The following is a 17,197-nucleotide window of genomic DNA, read 5'->3' as shown; positions in this document are numbered from 1 at the left end:
TCCAAAAGCTTTAGCTCGATGAACAAAGCCATGAGTAAACCCTAAATATCGGGGACAATGAAGAAGAGGCGATGGCTGGAGCGCGATGGCGATGGCGCCACCGGGCAGTCGACTGAGGATTGCATGGCGTTGGTCGCGGATCCAGAGGTGAGAATGCGCTCCATCGCGATCTCTGGAATGATTGCCGGGGCGCGCGGTGCTCAGCTGGGGCCTGTGAGGGAGGCAATGCAACGGAGGCTGTGGGAGGAGCAGGAAATATCGGTGATCCAGCAGATTATCTCCGCTCTCTCGTCGATCTTCGCGGATGAAACGACCACGTCGTGCCTGCAGAGGTACTATCTCTTGGATGGCTGCCCCGAGCCGATCAAGATTCGCATCCTCGCGTCCCTCGTTCGGATTTGCAAGACGAGCAACGAGCATTCGGAGGTGGTGGCGGCACTCCAGCCGGCATTGTTGCAAGATCTTTACGGGAAGAATCCGGTGCTTAGAATGTGGGGCTTGAAGTTCGCGACGAAGTTCTTTGAGCAGCAACGAAACAAGAGCTGGATCATCGCTGCGCTGCACAAGAGATTTTTTGATACTCATGCTTTCGTGAGGAAAGCTGCCTTGGATGCTGTCATCTCCCTCGACGCGGTGGGATTTAGCTTCCTCGATGGTTTGAATGCTATTGCGCTCCGGCTCTTGGAGGATCACGTCTCGGAGTCCGTTCGACTGTCCGCCATGGAGCTTGTAAGTTTCTTTGCAAGTTTCCTTGTCCTCTGATATATCTCGTTTACTTTTGGCAGCTCCGGCTATGGGTGATGGAAGTTCAAGCTGGAGAAATCACGGCATCGCAACAACGCGAGACAAACTATACTTATCTAGAGGTAAGCCTCTTTCGCGCTCTCGATTAGAACTTTCAAGACTTCACTACCCAGATTTGCACCATGCTCACAGACCCGTGCACGCGAGTAAGGAAAGAAGCTTGCCGTGTGCTTGGCACTATGACATCAGTAAGCCAGAAAATTAAGTTGCATTCGGTGAATAAGAAGTCAGTGCTAGTCACCAGTGGTGATCCTTTGATCTCGTGCAACATTAATGGTAAATCGCCACGGACGGCAATTGTGGCGGGTGCTTTTGTTTCTGCTGTCGAGGATGAGTTCCCAGAGGTAGTGGACTTTCTTTTATCTTTCTTCTTATTACCATCTCGTGTTCGCCTGTCCGCAGGTGAGATCTGCTGCTGTGCAAGCTCTTTCCAGCTTGAGTCTGGGTTCTAAAGAAGTCGCAAATGCCGGTGTACTTGGGCTTTTCCTGGACATGTTGAACGACCAAGATCCCGCCGTTCGCAGGGCTTCGATTCAAGCGCTATATGACCTTGCTGACTGTGGCGTTTTCTGCGTGGAAGACAAACATCTGCGTGTGGTATGTGAAATTGGTCTTTTTTGCTACATGGTTATCACATCACTGATGTTCCAGATTACTGCTACGCTGGAAGACCAAAACAACGAGCTCCGACATGCGGGTCTAAAACTTTTGTCTTCCTTGAAGCTCCCGACGCTTGTCATGTTCGAGTCTGCAGTCCAAACTTTGATGAAGTGCTTAGATCGTCATCCGCAGGTGCCTTTGGTATCTTAATTTCTTTACATGACACTCGATGCTTCAGGATAGGAAGAACGTCTATGAGGCGCTATTATGCCTGGGGAAAGGACACGGCTCTCATGTAGAGGCTCTAAAGTCTGAGCTTTTGACTCAGGTAGCAAGCTTCTTCTTGGAACAATGCTACTAACATTGCTACTACTTTCGCAGGTTAAGTTCGTTGTGAATGGAGAGAAGGGGTTAGATGATCCCAGGTTAAAAGCTATCCTGAACCTTTGCTTGCCAGCATTGCGATCGACAGGCTGGATTTCTTCGTTGCTTCCCAGTGAGATGCTCTCCTGCAAACGAATTACGGATTTTACAAAAGAGCATACCCCTGTTGAATCTGGTGACAGTTCCAGTACGGTGTTGATTATGGTGCAGCAAGCTATCAAATGTGCTCTACGTGCAGGGAGCGTTTCAAACGACAACCAAAGAGAAACCATCCGGTAAAGAACATCTCGTCTGCATTGTTCACGCTAACCTGTCAAATTGTATCTCCAGCGGCTGCAAGAAGTCCTTACTAGTACTGGAGCGCACTTCGCTCGTCAATTTGGGACTGCTGTACATGGACTGCCTGCAACTGGTCGCACAAAAAAACTCGGCAAAAGAACCTGACCATCAGAAGCTTGGCTCGGTACTAGGACGCATGCAAACCTGTTTCTCTGGATTCTCAGCCTCAGGTGCTCTACAGTTGCTGGAGCTCAACGCGTTTTATATTGTCATCCAGGTGGAAGACGACGCCGAGCTCGTCCAGCGCTTCTCTCAGCTGGCTTCAATAGTCGAGGAAAGTAAGAGCTTGTCGAGCACTTCGGTAGCGTCGTTCTCGCTCTTGCAAGCAGTGGAGGAAAGTTTACGCAATCAAACAGATCCGGAGAACGTGAGCACTCTCAAGGCAGCTGCTGCTTCTTTCTGGCCGAAGCATGATATTGTCAGTGCCAGTGTCGAGGAAATGCGAGCCGATCTCGCAGTAAATTCCAGCAGCTTTGAGCACCGGCTGAAAGTTTTGACGGCGACGTATCCTTTTCACTTCACTGCGAGCGGTGCTGTGCACCACATTACAGCCGGAAGTAGAATCTGGGTACAGATGGAGCTGGAAGGATTCCCGTCTCAGTACAGGTGCTTGGAGCTCGAAAGGAAATCCAAGGAAGACAAGTTAGTCGAGTTTAGCGAAGAGCTCGGCTTTTACAACGTGCCATCGGTTAGCAAAGCGGCCTTACGAGTTTCCGTCGTTGTGGAACTTGCAAAGGGGAAGCTTCCGGCTCTGCGCGGCCCTCAAGCTTGTCTAGCTCCAATCTCTCCGGAACGAGTCATCTATCTCGAGGGACGTTAAGTAAAGGTTCTCTCGTCCATATTATTCTTCTCAAGTTTTTCCAGTCGCTATACACGTCCTCGTCAAGGAACGAACTCTATACGAGAGGCGGATCAACACTACAGACAGCGTCCGGTAGAAAATTGCCATCCCGGCGAGAATGAGAAGGCTCCACCACTTTCCGGGGCTTGCGGGAAAGTTGTACTCGCCGTAGACAATGTAAGCTCCAGTGTGACCACCGTAGCGAGACCCCAGGAACTCGTTTTGAAACATTCCCTGTGAAAGTAACCCACACATCAACAATCCTTGGAATCCTGGAAGAAATCTTTTTACCCGCAGCGAGTGTGCATGGAACGAAATGTAAGACGATGGATACTTCCAAAACGCCTTCGGCAGATTGTTGTCGTGACGAACGTATCCTCCGACCAGCATGAACAGCACCTGTGATCGTTGCAAAGAGTTTTAAGAAAACTTGGAAATGTGGAAGACTGCTTTGCAAACCTGGACGCACGATCCTATTATCATTCCAGTGTAGGCGTTTGGAACAATGCAAGAGATGGCCATCATGAGGCTCTCGCTGACGATCAAGCTGAGGTACAAGTTGACGACGAAGTAGATGAACTTGAGTGCTCCAGAGTGGAGACCCGCCAGGAAGTACATGCTGCAAAGCGGGACGAGGGAGATGAGTAACAGGAATGGAAGCGACGCGATTGAGTTGGCAACGACGAAGTTGGCGACGCCGTAGTGACAATTAACCATTTCTCTCACGTGCATCTGATGCAAATAAAATAAAATACTTCAAGCCACCTCTTAGTTTATGTTTCCAGTTCGTCTACCTTGACCTCGTTGTACATGTAAGGCACGCCTCCAACAGACAGGAACATCATTCCTTCGAGAGCGAGAAAGATGCACGCTGCTCTGGCCTGGGGGCGGGGGGGACAACAGCGAGGATTAGAATATCAACATTTTCGGATCAAACCTCTATAGAGCTCTTCGAGTGATCCAGCCTCAGGAAAATTGTGCCGATTGAAAGCATGTACAGGAACGAGAGAAGTATCCGGATCCAATAAAATCCAAGAGCTCTCGTTGTGTTCAGCAACGATCTGTAGCTTAGAGTGAAAAATTCAGAGCGTGAGGCAGGGCGCTTTATCCTGTTCACCAGTACTCCTCCTTTCTGCATCACGTAGCAGTGTGTTCTCCGCGTTAGTATATAAACATAGAAAGCTCTCGAAGTTTTAAATAAGTCTTGCCTTCTTGACAAGCATATTAACTTTAGAGACCAATGCTGCATTGAAATCGGAACCTTGATAGGACGCTGATAGGAAATTAACTATCTGGTGATGGTCCTCCTTTGCAAAAGCTTCAGCTTTTTCCGCGTCCTGCACGGATTGATTGATACATGCCTTACGAGAATGAGAAACAGGGTACTAATACCTGAACGTAAAGAAATGGAGCACGAAGCTTCTCGAATTCGGCACCGATCGTATAAAGGAAGTGATCACTAGGATTATGATTAGGGGGGCAAGGAAATCCCGCCGTGGAGAAATGCTGAAGAAAAACCACGTAAGTAACATACAGATATGTTTGAGATGTTTACCTCCACTGCTGCGATGTTGTCACCAAAAAACACCATTTTCCCATTGCTTAGCAAGCACAAATCATCCAGAAGTTCATAAACCTGGCTCGAGACATGCTCAGTGCACATAATGACAGTAGCTCCACCTCTGGCCAATCCCTTCAGCTTGATAAGCAAGGAGAGCACAGAAGCTCTAAGAACGTAATATGAGTAACTTAAACCAACAAATATTTGAGAAGTAAAACATACCCCTCCAGGCCTTTGAATGCATCATCAAAGTAAATCAAGCTGGGACCAATAAGCAGCTCCACTGCAAGGTTGACAAGTCTTCTTTCACCCCCACTGATTCCCTTGTGAGGGCACTTTCTAACATATCTGTAAGCCAACTCAGTGAGACCCATTTCTGACATTACGTGCTCTGCCACCGCCAACTTCTCTTTACGGGGAAGGTTAGACGGAAGTCGCAAAAACGCAGACAGAATAAGGTGTTCTTTGACGGTAAGACTGTCTGGAAGAACTTCATCGTCCGGAGTGAGAAACGTCTGAAACAAACAGCAATTCGTGAGGGAAAAAGCAGAAAACAGTCAGCATACAAGGAATTTGTGTGGCTTTGCCAGTATATGCAATGCTAGAGGAGAACCTGAGGATTAGAAAGCATACAGAAGTGCCATATGTGAGCTGCTGCCTTCTTCCATTGATTCGAATGTCGCCTTGGTACTTTGCTTTGCGACATAGCCTCCCTGCAAACATACAAGGAAGCGAGCTGTGAGAAAACCGATGAAACTCTAGTAACACCAAAAGCTCTACCGGAAAGCGCTCGAAGTAGAGTAGATTTCCCGGATTGAGAAGGACCCATGATAGTAAGCATTCTGTATGGCTCTGCATACCCTGCGACTCCATCCAAGACGACCTGAGGGGACGAACTGCGCTGCTCAAAACTCACAGTGACATCTTTCCAGGACAAGCTCGCAGCCGACTCTGTATCGACTTGCGAGAGTGGTATGGAGGACGCACTCTCTGGAGGTGGACTCGTGATGGGGCTGGCCTGGCTTGTCAGCGGAGATGGAGAAGGCTGATACTGAATGCTGTACTGCCGCAAAGGTAAATTATCACCAGTAGGACTCTGCGCCATCTTGAAGCCAGTTGCTTGAGCTGAAAATCTGTTACTCCAGTTTTCTGCTGCTTCCCTGTTTGCTGGAGAATGCTGGGCAATTCCTAAAGTGGCTCGCCTCTAACAGACACTTCCTTCGCCTGTTATCTGGGAGCTCCACTCCATCCTTCCAATCACTCCGTGTTTGAAGATCTTTCATATCTTCCATTCTTATGAGCAACCAGCCGCATTTATCTGAAAGTCCCAAATGCCAGCTTGAGTCCACAAGTGAGCGACTTCCCTCCGGTTATCCAAATAATATCTTCCATCGTAACTGTTAGCATGCCCCTGATAAGACACCAGCCTTCTTTCCAAAAGGCTGGCAGATGTCGAGACAGAGACAATGGTCTTAATCCCTGCTTTTGAATGACGCGTTGTTTTCTTCTTTTCAATCCAGAAACTTTGCCTGTCCGTGTGAATGGAAAAAATAAACCTTCCATCCCTGTCTATCTGACACAAGGATTGACATACGCACCTGTTGGCCTTTACTCACCACCACCGCAGTTTTACAGAACAATTCGGCAGCGGCACCCGGAGAATTATCCGCTGTCTCAAAATTCACGAGCAGCGTTTTCTTGACTTGACTTCATTACGTACATCTGGTGAATTAGTACCTGATAATCTGGCCTGCAGAACTTAGAGAAACATCTAAATTCTTACAGCTCACAGTTTCTTACCAGGTCTACCAGCCGCACAAAATACAAGAAAGGTATATTGTACACGGTCGAACTTGAAAATGCTCACGAATCCATGTCATGGTCATTATCGTTGTCGCCATCGTAAAACTCTTCGTCACGCTGCACACTTTTATCTTGCGTATGTTCTACAGACAAAGCTCGAAAATAAGACTACTGACAAATGCTATACACCAAACTTACGGTCTAGTCGCTCATCGGGATTAAAATCCCCCTCGTCGAAGTCTGGGAAGTAGGTGTCTGGCGGAACCTGACCCAGATTTTAGAAAGGAGAAACACTAACACACTCGCACAAAAAAACAAATAAAATAAAATAGAAACATGTAGTACCTCATGCATCTGGACCCCTGGAGCATGCTGTATATGACGAAGATTTTCCAGCACTTGCATTTTTATGGCGCTGAGATAAGCCTTTGTATTCAAGTTATCCTATATAAAAACATGCATTAGGCCGATAAAATTTTCCATATCATTTTTGAATTACCAGGTTGAGTCCGTGATTGGTTTTCAAGGTGTAGTCGGGCTTGAAATACTTGATATAATCGTTGGACGGTATTTCTGTAAGCCATGTTCATGTAAAGGAAAAAAAAAGATTAATCTGGCATACTTACCATTCGGAAGCTCCGTATCCAAAAGCACACCCGTTTCCACGGTCCAGCAACGTGCAACATTTTCCTTGGTGTATCCTCCTCCACCGGTTACCTTAAAAACCAAGTGAGCTTTGCAAGAGCAAAAAGAAACGGTCCAAAGCATACCAGGAGAGGAATGCCAAGTTTCTTCACAAAATTCACGCACTCCGCATGCCCTGTTAGAATACGTAAGCAAATGTAAGACTGAAGTTGGGAAATAAAACCTTGAATGGAAAGATTAAAGCATCCTAGGCGATCTCCAGCAAGCGAATCAGCTCCACATTGCAGCACCACCGCCCCAGGTTGATAGAACTCAACGACTTTTGATATTACTACTCGAAACAGCCGTATGAAGCTTGAGTCGTCTATTCCATCTTTAAGAGGAACATTAACAGCGTAATATTTCCCTTCTCTCTCACCAACATCCTGAAACGGTAACAATCAAGACGCGTACAAAATAAGGAGAAATACCGACCTTCACGTCCCCAGTTCCAGGAAAGAAATAATCACCGAACTTGTGAAAGCTCACAGTCATTACTCTGAAACGATGGAGGCGTGAGCATGTAGCAAAGCTAGAAAGCGCAACAAACCTGTCAGTGAGGTAGAAGGCTTCTTCAACGCCGTCTCCATGGTGAATATCGATATCTATGTATAGCACTCGCGGGAAGTACTTCAGAAGCTCCAAAATCCCAAGAACCAAGTCATTGACATAGCAGAATCCCGATGCCTCGCACTTCTTGGCGTGGTGCAAGCCTCCGGCCCAGTTGATTGCAATGTCGCAGAGTCCGTGATTAAGCCTATGTGCAGCATCTGCTTAGCATTTTTCCACCATGGAGCATTTATCAGAGAGCAAGAGAGAAGAAGAGACGTACCAATGGTACCACCCGCGTAAATCTGGCAGAACTCGAAGAGGTTGTCAAATACTGGACAATCTTCTCCCATGTTATCTACATCGCACACACATCTAGAAAATCAAGCGACAGAAAACTCAAAGGAAGATCTTACACATAAGAAGCTCTTTCGCGTATTGGTCTTGCATTTCTGGAGTTATTCTGTGAAGAAAATCAATGTAGTCTGTAGAATGGAACTGCGCAAGCTCCGCGGGATAAGCTTTCCGAGGTCTCTGTCGAAAGAAAGAAAAAAAATGCATCATCACCAGACGAAAAAAAGCAAAGAAAACGTACATAGATTTCCATCTTGTGGTGGAGGCCATAAGCTAGAACAAGGCTATGCGTCATACACAAGCGATGGGGCTTCATCGGATGATTCGGTCCATAGTAGACGCTTCCAACATCACCTGGAAGGAATCTCGCGAAATCCGTGAGCCGCGAGAGCTGCGTAACGCGCTTACCGTCGTAGAAGTAGGACACTCGATCCTTCGCCGGTGGCATCGATCGGCCGAAGCGCTTTGACGCGCCCTAGCGCCTAGACACGAAGAAACAAAAACCCTACACTAGTAATAGGTCAAGCAAAGTTCTCACATTTTTATGCGAAGCCGTCTCTCCGCGTTCTTCCGGAGCTTGTGCTGCCGCCAGGGCCGCCGCGCCGCCCCATTCTCATCCTCGCCACCACGAATGGATGCGCCGCTGCCGCTGCCACAGCTCCAAACACCGGTATGTATCATTGGATCCGGCCCCGCTGCCCACACAGCCGCGATCTACACCTCCCGCGCGGAGCTCCAGCCGATCCTCTTCGAGGGATGGATGGCGAACGGCGTAGCGGCGGGCGGGCAGCTCACGACAACGACGGATGTGGAGAATTTCCCCGGGTTCCCTCAGGGGATCATGGGAGGGGAGCTTACGGAGAAGTTTAGAGAGCAGAGTCTCCGGTTTGGGACGAGGATCTTCACCGAGACTGTGGACAAGATCGATCTCTCTAAGCGGCCGTTCGAGATCTCCAGCGAGGAGAGAAAAGTCCTGGCGGAGACTGTGATCATCGCTACCGGAGCTATTGCCAAGAGGCTCGACTTCAAGGGCTCGGGGGAAGGAAGTGGTGGATTCTGGAACCGCGGCATCTCGGCGTGCGCTGTTTGCGATGGAGCGGCTCCACTCTTTCGAAACAAGCCCCTGGCAGTGATCGGAGGTGGCGACTCCGCCATGGAAGAGGCTTCGTTTCTCACGAAGTATGGCTCCAAGGTCTACATCATCCATCGCAGGGACGAGTTTCGAGCCAGCAAGATCATGCAAAAGAGAGCTTTCGACAATCCAAAGATCGAAGTTCTTTGGAACACCACCGTGGTGGAGGCCGTTGGTAACGAGAGTGGCAGCCTCGCGGGGCTCAAACTCAAGAACACCGTGACGAACGCTCTGACGGACCTCCAAGTTTCGGGATTGTTTTTCGCGATTGGGCACGAGCCGGCCTCAAAGTTTTTGGGTGGTCAGCTCGACACAGACAAAGAAGGATATATACTTACTACTCCAGGAACCACAAAGACCAACATTCCTGGTGTGTTCGCTGCTGGGGACGTCCAAGACAAGAAGTATAGGCAAGCGGTGACTGCTGCCGGTACCGGTAAGTTTTATAATCTCTTTCTTTTGTGATCACTGCTAAACTTTTTGATTCACAGGATGCATGGCTGCACTGGACGCGGAACACTTCTTACAGGAGTATGGAGTCCAGCAGGGAAAGTCGGATTGACAATGACAGGGCTCTAGCCGCCTATAAGCTCGCAAAAACGGTCTAGTTTTTCTAAGGAGGCACTCTTTCATTGTTTGCTCCTCTTCCTTCTCTTTTTGTTACGAGGAGAGAGGTTTCTGGCTTTTGAACGAATTCTTCTTATTTTTCTAACTCCTTTTCCCAAAGCTACTGGTAAGTAACGTGTGATTCGATCTTTCTGACAGTTCGGTGTTTACATTCCAGGCAAAAAGGCTGGCTTGTTACATACAGTTATATGGCTTATATATATTATAAGTCGATGGAATCAAGTGCATTGCCTGGGAGCAAAACCAACCCGAGACGAATCCAGATCAATGGCGACACGCATAGTCTGCTGCTGGATGTTCCCGATAATGGACAGATCCAACGAAGTCTTCGAGAAGGCAAAGCAAAACGTCCCGGACGTGTCAACCGGCACTAAGTAGTTACTCGGCGGCAACTGGACGCTCGCCCCGCCTTCGAAGTGGAAAGACACAGTCGGGATGGTGACGGAGGTCAGGGCCGAGAAGTCATAGCACGTATCAAACAGCGAGAAGTCGGCTGCCCGAGGCAACTTCTGCGTCGCCGACCGGAACGCGTCCCTCATGACCGTATACGCGTACGTCGGCAGCCGGGTGACGGAGGTGCCCGAGTCGATGATCACGCCCCCGCGTCCGGTGCTGCTCGAGAGCTTGAAAGCCGTGGAAGGGATGGACAGAAGCGTACCTCCGATGCTGATCCCGGACAGGCCAGCGTAGTAGAAGGTGTCGAGCTTGGGATTCTTGAGCAGCTGCGTGTAAGCAAACGAGGCCGAGGTGGGAAGAGCCGAGTCCCCGAAGAGCAGCGCGCTCGAGGCCCGGACGCCATTGTCGCGGCTGACGAGACAGTAGGAGAACTTCCGGCTGGAGAGCTGGGATGGAAACGAGAGCTTCCCAGCGCCGAGGCCGAGAAGCCCGGCGGCGCCAACGAAGAGTCCCTCGTTATCATGGCCACAGCCGAAGACCACCGGGCTCGTCCGGCCTCGGCTAACCGAGAAGGAGTCCGAGGCGAGGTCCCCGACGGTGAAAGAGCCGTCGCCGTACGAGACCTGGTAGAGGCAGCGATTGTCCGTACTCGCGCAAGCTTTGACGTCGAGGAGCTTGCACTGCGGGGTGGAGCACGAGAGGCGGCGGAAGGAGGAGGACGCGCGTGGATCGAAGACGGCGTCGTTTTGCTTGTAGCAGCTCTTGCAAGGCGAGCACTGGATCCAGGGGACGTCGCTGCCGGTGTCCATCACCAGGTACTGGAGCTTGGTGGGCGATCCAATGCCGACGCGCACGAAGTACTCGCCGGATCCAAACGCGAGGCCGGACGTGACCTGGCTGCCCGAGGAGGAATCGGCCTCGGATTGCGAGAAGACGGTGGCGGGCGACGAGGATGCGTTGTGGACGAGCGTGAGATCGCGGTGCTTGACGCCGTTGAGCGCCATTTCGAGGCGCTGGGCGATGGCTTCCACCCGCGCGGCGTCCATCTTGAGCCGCGCCTCGAGCACCTCGCGGTGGGATCTGGTGGAGTGCGCGGAGAAGTGGCTCGAGTGGACGATGGACATCACCTCTTCTTCCTTCTCCGCTACTGCATTCTTCTCCTCCTCGTCGATCGCTCCTTTGGCCGGGCGATGGAGGAGAGATTGGCGCACCGCGTCCACATCCAGCACTGTGGATTCGTGGCTGCTCTTGAGCAATCGACCGCTGCTACCAGCAATCGCAATTGGCGTCGATCCGGCGAGGAAGAGAAGAAGAGCAAGCGCCAGCATGCACCACGCCATTGAATTCTCTTCCTAGCGCCTTCTATCCGCGACTGATTGATCCGAGCGAGCTCGGCCTAGTACTAATGATTGGAATGGAAGCAATGCATCGATTCAATGATCTCAAATTCTCTCCGCCAGGGCGGGCATGCATTCACTCTCTCGCCAGGATCAGCTTGGGAGGAGCTGCCGCTGCCCTGCCCCCAGGCTTTACAAAGGAGAAAGAAGGGTATTTTCTTACTGTACACCAGTACGGAGGTATATGGGCTTGACCCGATTCGATCCCGTGACCCCTGCTTTTGTTTAAAACCTCTTCGGAGTCTTAAAAAAAATTGGAGCGACCACAAATCTGGTCTTCGCCTTTGGATTTGTTAACGAATTTCTTAGATTTTTTCGTGGCACCGCTATTGAGAATCGTAACCAAACCACCACTTTGGCCAAGCTTTTTGTTAAAAATACGATGATCCATCATAGCTTTTGTATAAGCGGTTGCTTCTTTGCTTTGTGGATGGGAGGCTTCCAAAAGGGAAGTCTTGATAAAAGGCAAAGGTGGTGGGCTTTGTAAAGCTGGAAGTGGGGAGGGCCCGTGAGGAGCAGCAGAGATAATGCAGAGCTCCAGCTGGTTTCACAGTCAGGCCTCGCGCGCAGGCTAATGAATGAATGCAAAGGAGGAAAAAAATGGCTCACGCACCATCGTCAAATCCACCAACAGCACCTCTCCTATGTGCCAAGAAATGAAAAAGCTGCTGCTGCTGCTGCTGTTCCTGTTGCTGCTGCTGCTGTGCAGCCCCACCAAAGAGAAAAAAGAAAGAAGAAAAAAAAGGAGGTGAAGAAACCAGATCAGAGCTCAAAAATGTGAAAGATGGTACGGTACCTTCATCTTTGTTCCCAAATCTCTGGTGGATTCCTCTTTAGCATCTGGAGCACGAAAGCCAAAAGAAAAAGGAGGGGATCGAACGCGTCCGCCGAGACGGGATGAAACGTCAAGTTTGCTCTTCTGTTATGGCTTTGTCCTCTGTGTTTGCTTGCTGCTACTGCACCTACGAGATGGTAAAGGCTGACAATAAGAAACAAATGCGAAAGAAAGACGATACATTTCATGGAAAACTTCAGCTTGCTCTGCTCCTCAATGCAAACCGATTGATTTCGACTGCTCACTGGTCATATTCTTCTTTGATCTCATCCTCCTCGCCTTCAAGGAGAGAGGAGGTACTTCTCCATTCATTGCCAACTACACCAATCAAACAGTCCCAATCGGTCAGTGAAGTTCCAAGTTTTATCTCAGACTTACTTGTTGCGGTCCGAGACGCAAAGGCGCTCGTCTCGAATGATGGAACTCGCTGCAACACATTTTCCAGCACTTAAAAAAAATGCTGAAGCAATAGAATGATTTCTACCAGTATCGCCAAGAGTGGTGATCCACTCGACGAGCAAAGAGGCGTCTCTAGAGAATCAACTTTAAGCACTCAACTCGAGAGTTGAGATTTCTTGAAAGCAACAGCTGACCATGGAGGCTTTCTCCTGATAAAAGAAATGATCTAAGGACAGCTTGGTCTTTGTCTCCTGGTAAGGTATCCAACTAAGACTGAATAAAATACTTGAGCTACCTTGCTGTGTTGCGCTAATAGAAGTGTACGTAGGTAAAATATCTATCTCGCTGAATGGTGGAATACTCTAGGATGGCTATGTATTTGCTTCTTTCTGCGAACACGATTGATTTCATTAGTTGCAATAGATTTTAAAAATCAAGACACTGGATAGTGCTTTCCACTCGACAACAAAAAAACTTAAAAAGTTTGAGAACAAAAAGCGAGGCTTACTGGCTACCTAGAGAGCAGAGACGATCTCAAAGCTGTGTGAAACCAGATCGTGTGTGTTTTCGAAAACAAAACTGCCTCGAAACATTGATCCTGCTTCACAGACAAGAGCTCAGATAAAACAAATACCGTGCACTGCTTACCTTGAAGAAAGTGGGGGTACCAGATGGGATCGTCCTTCCACATTTTGTCTGGAAAAGAAAAATAAAAAACTAAGAAACCGAACAGTTCCAAAGGTCAATCTTACCAAAGGGGATGTCTTGAGTTAAGAACCAACGCGGGGACATTTCTTCTGTTTCGCAAGGATCGCCAACAAAATGCTCGACATGGTAAACATGGACCTAAACATGAACAAAACGGCGAAGTATTTACACAAGAAAACTCCTGAAAGCCGCCAATCTTACCTCCCATGGCACTGGCTTGTCGTCGAAATGGAAAGTGAGAATGCCACGCTTGTCCATTTTCGTGGGAGTAATTCCAGCTTCTTCCTCCAGCTACAAAACCAAACCACATTAATAAGATTCTCACTTTCTCGTGCCTATAAAACAGCCCAAACAAACCTCTCTTGCCGCCGCCTGTTCAATCGTCTCCCCGTCCTCTACCTTCCCACCAAACCCATTGAAATACCCTTCTCCGAACCTACACACGAAAACTTAGATGAGTGCCAGAACCAACAAGCACAAAGCCATACCCGCGCTTCTTCATACCAAGAAGAACTCGTCCGTCCTTGTGAACAATGGCCAAAGTCAGAAGCTTCACTTTCGCCTTGGCGGTCATCGCCATAGCAAACAAGAGCTTTCGTCTGAATGGACTGCGCCCTACCAAGGGCGAACTCCTCGACTTTGGTGCCGGACAAGCAGAGGGTATCCAAGGAGCCATCATATCTACAAAGATTTAACCGGCTGCTGCCCTGGTGTCTTACTGGTCCCGTATCGAAAGTTCGTGTTTGCCTCTCTGTCACACATACTATCACGGTCGCAGTCGTCGTAACAGCCAAAGGTCTATCACTTTCGAACGTTTCCCAGCATCCACCAACCAAGTAGCCAAATAAGCTAGCTACCTATAGCTTTCTCCATCTCCGGTGTCTCACATTCTCGCAATGCTGTCGGTCGATCTGATGCTTCGGGGTAGCTTTGAGAAAGTTGTAACTGGGCGGCCATTTCCTCCTATCGAACTATATAGTGATTCGGCTGTTGTTGTCATCAATGTCTTTTATCTCGGCTCAAAGATGCGGCTCCAACCAACACCACGGGGCCGAAACCAATCCCTCCGTGACAGCCGCCAAGAAGCTTTCAACTGACTCACTGACTGCCCGAGTAACTCCCGCTACGAAGTTGTGTATCTGTGTAAATGCGTCTTTGTCGTGTGCCTAGACTATCGTTGCGATTTAAAGTGCCACCCAACCCAAAACTGACTGACTGCTGTAGTGTTGGAGTGTTTTTTTGTTCTCTGCCACCCCTGTTTTGTTAGTTTCCTCAGATCCGCAACAGAAAGATACTTAGCTCGGGTCCCCCAGTTCCATCCGGATTCATCATGTAAAACGCTTCCGAGTCCTTTGATCCCACCACCCTCTCGAAGCGGGCTCTCATATACATGAGCTCGCCATCAGCCCCTTCCTCGTCCATTGGCAAAACCCCGGCACCCATCGAAACCGCCTGGACCATCCTCAGTATCTGTAGATCTGAATCGGAGCAAATCCTCCGCAGAGCGTAGCCACTCTTCCTGCCGTTGCAGTACATCGTCCACACTTGCTCCAGGAAGAGCTTCCCCCGATTCATCGTCCTCTCGCATTCTAGAGCAATCCTGACAAGCCCGGACGCCATCTCTTTCACCAGCGTACTCGTTGGAGTGGTAAGTTCCAGCAGCAGCACTGGAGGTGACTTTGGATCCTCTTGCACCGCGAAGTGGACATGGCCTTTCCTGTTGCCAAAGAGAGTGCCAGTGACGCGGCTCCCTAGAGCGGAGGACTCGGACGGCCCTCCGGGAAGTGACATCCGGCGGCACGCGATCTGGACGGGCAGGAAGTGGAAGAAGGAGCGGAAGGCCGAGAAGAGCTTCTTGTGGCGATTGGATGTGGTCCTGGAGAAGGGAAACATGGCCGAGAAGGCCGCGTACTTGGAAGGATCCCTGGAACTCGGCGAGCTCTCCAGCTTCTTCTGGTCCGATGCTGCGCCATCGCTGCCGCTCTTGGATTTCGACTTGTCCATGGCGATATTCTCCTCTCCCTTCATCATCCCGGGAGAGAAATGCGGCGACTGGCAGCCGATCACGACGATTGCCCTTCGATCCCGGAAGAAAACCGACCGAATTCCCTCGAACGGACGAAATTCCAGGCACTAAGCGGTGGCAGCTCCCACGCCGACGCGAAATCTAATCTGGGATCCAAGAAACGAGCAAGAATCATCCAGCTCTCTCGCGAATGCTGCCGATTGCCGATAATCTAGCTAGAACAGTACCAGCGCATCGAGATCGATCGAGGCCGAGGCTCTTCGTCGTCGTCGCCTCCGCCTGGCTTCTCCCCAAACGCCAATTTAGAGAGGAAATAAAGTACCCTAGCCTCCCATTGACCCCCATGGTTTAGTTAAGCCTTCTTTAGTTAACAGTGCCGTTAAATGACAGCATGATGATACATTAGATGGCGTGCATGGATGCGCATGCATGGATAATGATGTTTTGGGCCATGGCCCATTAGGACATCCCATACCATGATCTAACAACAATGTATAGATTTATCAAATGATCATAGAATTATGTTTTCAAGCACATGCAAGCGTAAGGAGATTCCAATTGTTTAATCAGGCGGGTTGGCTAAGCAACCAACAATGCTATTAAATCAGACTATTATACACGAGAAGAGCTTTTCTCTCGGCTTTTGGCCTTAGTTTAGAGCCGACGCTTTGTTTTGAGGTGTTTGGAGGAACACGAGGACGAAAGAGCGGCGAAAAGAAATCCAATGTATGTGCTTCCAATGTTCGTATTTTCTCGCACACTATTCTCTCCCGATGGCTCCCAGCCTTGTTTTTCTTCGCTTTATACTTTTTATCTAGTGCTGGATTGCACCAAACTCTTTCATGTGCAAGGTCGATCATGTCCAGCATTTAAGCTCCCTTTTTCTTTAGCAAAAATCCCCATCAGGATTTCCAAACCTATGAGGGTTGATGCCGCAGGGAATCGAACACTGACGGATCCATTCACCCTCACGACATTCCTGCTGCTTGGATCGAGCATTCAAGAGCTCTTCAGGCATTTGTTAAAACCCATGGTACTGTACCCCCGGAAAAAGTGGTACGGCAACTAGAAAAAATGGAAGCTACGAAGAAAAAAAGCCCCACGAGGAAAAAACCTGTTTGGTACCACTCGCCTGACTCACTTGTTTTTTAAATGTGTTTTTCTTCTGAATTCTATATTAGTGAAGAAAAAATATTAAGATCTGGTCAGGAGATGATCTGATCTATATACATTCTAGACGAGCTATAGTTCTGTCCCAGTTTCGTCTTGTCTGCCTAGGCGTGAAGTGAAGGTTCCTTTTTCCCCATGCTGCGCCTGCGTCCTTTTGTTCCCACACATTTTATGGATTAGTTTATAATCTCTAAACTATGATAGAAGATTACTATTTAAATGTAAAGGCCTTTAACTTTTAAGAAGTGACCTTGCTGAAGTCTAGAAGCCTTGTGATATCCAAGGTGGGCGCAATGTCTCCAAGTAGCATGGCCACCACCCACGACATTGCCGGATGGGCCACTGCAGATCAACGAAATTGTCAGCACCCTCTGCAGCTCTTCCTTTGGGCATGTCTCTGGAACAAGTTTCTCGTCGACAGATCCACCCATCGACGCTCCTCATATAGCTCCCAAGCCCGTTGAAAATGTTCACTCATGAATGAATTCACTTAATAGAGTTTTTACATTCCAGCAGAAATGACTTTGCTACCCGGCCCTCCACGTGTAGCTCCAGCCTTACACTACCGTTTTAGCAACCCCCAAATTT

General features: G+C 49.1%; 6 protein-coding genes across 15 annotated transcripts; 2 read left to right on the top strand and 4 right to left on the bottom strand.

The window, feature by feature from the left end:
- The first annotated feature begins 21 nt into the window (after positions 1 to 21).
- Positions 22 to 2,968, top strand: LOC9642982 (integrator complex subunit 4). Its single transcript, XM_024676498.1, has 8 exons — positions 22 to 729; positions 786 to 866; positions 918 to 1,148; positions 1,207 to 1,401; positions 1,456 to 1,596; positions 1,643 to 1,732; positions 1,786 to 2,063; positions 2,119 to 2,968. Exons 1-8 carry the CDS (start codon positions 58 to 60, stop codon positions 2,945 to 2,947), a joined length of 2,517 nt encoding a protein of 838 aa, XP_024532266.1. The 5' UTR covers positions 22 to 57; the 3' UTR covers positions 2,948 to 2,968.
- Positions 2,944 to 5,920, bottom strand: LOC9642981 (ABC transporter G family member 11). 2 transcript variants are annotated; one of them, XM_024676501.1, is made up of 11 exons: positions 5,310 to 5,920; positions 5,163 to 5,242; positions 4,752 to 5,044; positions 4,524 to 4,695; positions 4,361 to 4,474; positions 4,177 to 4,305; positions 3,906 to 4,100; positions 3,763 to 3,849; positions 3,428 to 3,700; positions 3,260 to 3,367; positions 2,944 to 3,202 (listed from the first exon to the last, which is right to left on the bottom strand). In XM_024676501.1, the coding sequence occupies exons 1-11, from the start codon at positions 5,632 to 5,634 to the stop codon at positions 2,978 to 2,980; spliced, it is 2,001 nt and encodes a 666-aa protein (XP_024532269.1). In that variant the 5' UTR covers positions 5,635 to 5,920; the 3' UTR covers positions 2,944 to 2,977. The 2 variants fall into 2 exon arrangements, with proteins under 2 accessions (XP_024532269.1, XP_024532268.1); XM_024676500.1 differs by having other exon boundaries at positions 2,944 to 3,367.
- A 271-nt stretch (positions 5,921 to 6,191) lies between these two features.
- On the bottom strand, positions 6,192 to 8,443 carry LOC9640188 (histone deacetylase 9). Of its 3 annotated transcripts, none has more exons than XR_002992583.1 (14): positions 8,328 to 8,443; positions 8,161 to 8,273; positions 7,982 to 8,099; positions 7,849 to 7,923; positions 7,567 to 7,786; positions 7,452 to 7,515; positions 7,201 to 7,402; positions 7,103 to 7,152; positions 6,959 to 7,049; positions 6,832 to 6,905; positions 6,678 to 6,776; positions 6,531 to 6,597; positions 6,330 to 6,475; positions 6,192 to 6,279 (listed from the first exon to the last, which is right to left on the bottom strand). XR_002992583.1 is itself a non-coding variant. In XM_024676506.1 (13 exons), the coding sequence occupies exons 1-13, from the start codon at positions 8,365 to 8,367 to the stop codon at positions 6,393 to 6,395; spliced, it is 1,296 nt and encodes a 431-aa protein (XP_024532274.1). In that variant the 5' UTR covers positions 8,368 to 8,443; the 3' UTR covers positions 6,192 to 6,392. The 3 variants fall into 3 exon arrangements, 1 of the variants encoding a protein (XP_024532274.1); XR_002992584.1 differs by having other exon boundaries at positions 6,192 to 6,274; XM_024676506.1 differs by having other exon boundaries at positions 6,192 to 6,475.
- Positions 8,444 to 8,451: 8 nt separating this feature from the next.
- Positions 8,452 to 9,763, top strand: LOC9642980 (thioredoxin reductase NTRB). Its single transcript, XM_002971616.2, has 2 exons — positions 8,452 to 9,487; positions 9,543 to 9,763. Exons 1-2 carry the CDS (start codon positions 8,464 to 8,466, stop codon positions 9,611 to 9,613), a joined length of 1,095 nt encoding a protein of 364 aa, XP_002971662.2. The 5' UTR covers positions 8,452 to 8,463; the 3' UTR covers positions 9,614 to 9,763.
- Positions 9,764 to 9,806: 43 nt separating this feature from the next.
- Positions 9,807 to 14,742, bottom strand: LOC9642978 (aspartyl protease family protein 2). Of its 7 annotated transcripts, none has more exons than XR_002992582.1 (11): positions 13,902 to 14,742; positions 13,771 to 13,849; positions 13,615 to 13,704; positions 13,458 to 13,551; positions 13,354 to 13,401; positions 13,214 to 13,303; positions 12,791 to 13,094; positions 12,685 to 12,733; positions 12,488 to 12,624; positions 12,268 to 12,433; positions 11,801 to 12,169 (listed from the first exon to the last, which is right to left on the bottom strand). XR_002992582.1 is itself a non-coding variant. In XM_024676504.1 (6 exons), exon 6 carries the CDS (start codon positions 11,412 to 11,414, stop codon positions 9,897 to 9,899), a length of 1,518 nt encoding a protein of 505 aa, XP_024532272.1. In that variant the 5' UTR covers positions 11,415 to 12,169; positions 12,268 to 12,433; positions 12,488 to 12,624; positions 12,685 to 12,733; positions 12,791 to 12,956; positions 13,001 to 13,093; the 3' UTR covers positions 9,807 to 9,896. The 7 variants fall into 7 exon arrangements, 4 of the variants coding, with proteins under 4 accessions (XP_024532272.1, XP_024532273.1, XP_024532271.1 ...); XR_002992581.1 differs by having other exon boundaries at positions 13,221 to 13,303; XR_002992580.1 differs by having other exon boundaries at positions 11,804 to 12,169; positions 12,791 to 12,956; positions 13,001 to 13,303.
- Positions 14,198 to 15,760, bottom strand: LOC9642977 (protein MIZU-KUSSEI 1). Its single transcript, XM_002971411.2, has one exon. It carries the CDS (start codon positions 15,442 to 15,444, stop codon positions 14,686 to 14,688), a length of 759 nt encoding a protein of 252 aa, XP_002971457.2. The 5' UTR covers positions 15,445 to 15,760; the 3' UTR covers positions 14,198 to 14,685.
- Between the last annotated feature and the right edge of the window lie 1,437 nt (positions 15,761 to 17,197).

The sequence above is a fragment of the Selaginella moellendorffii genome, unplaced genomic scaffold (assembly GCF_000143415.4).
Source record: "Selaginella moellendorffii unplaced genomic scaffold, v1.0 SELMOscaffold_17, whole genome shotgun sequence".
NCBI lineage: Eukaryota > Viridiplantae > Streptophyta > Lycopodiopsida > Selaginellales > Selaginellaceae > Selaginella > Selaginella moellendorffii.
The sequence above is the reverse complement of the archived record's forward strand: the minus strand, read 5'-3'. Positions and strand labels throughout refer to the sequence as shown.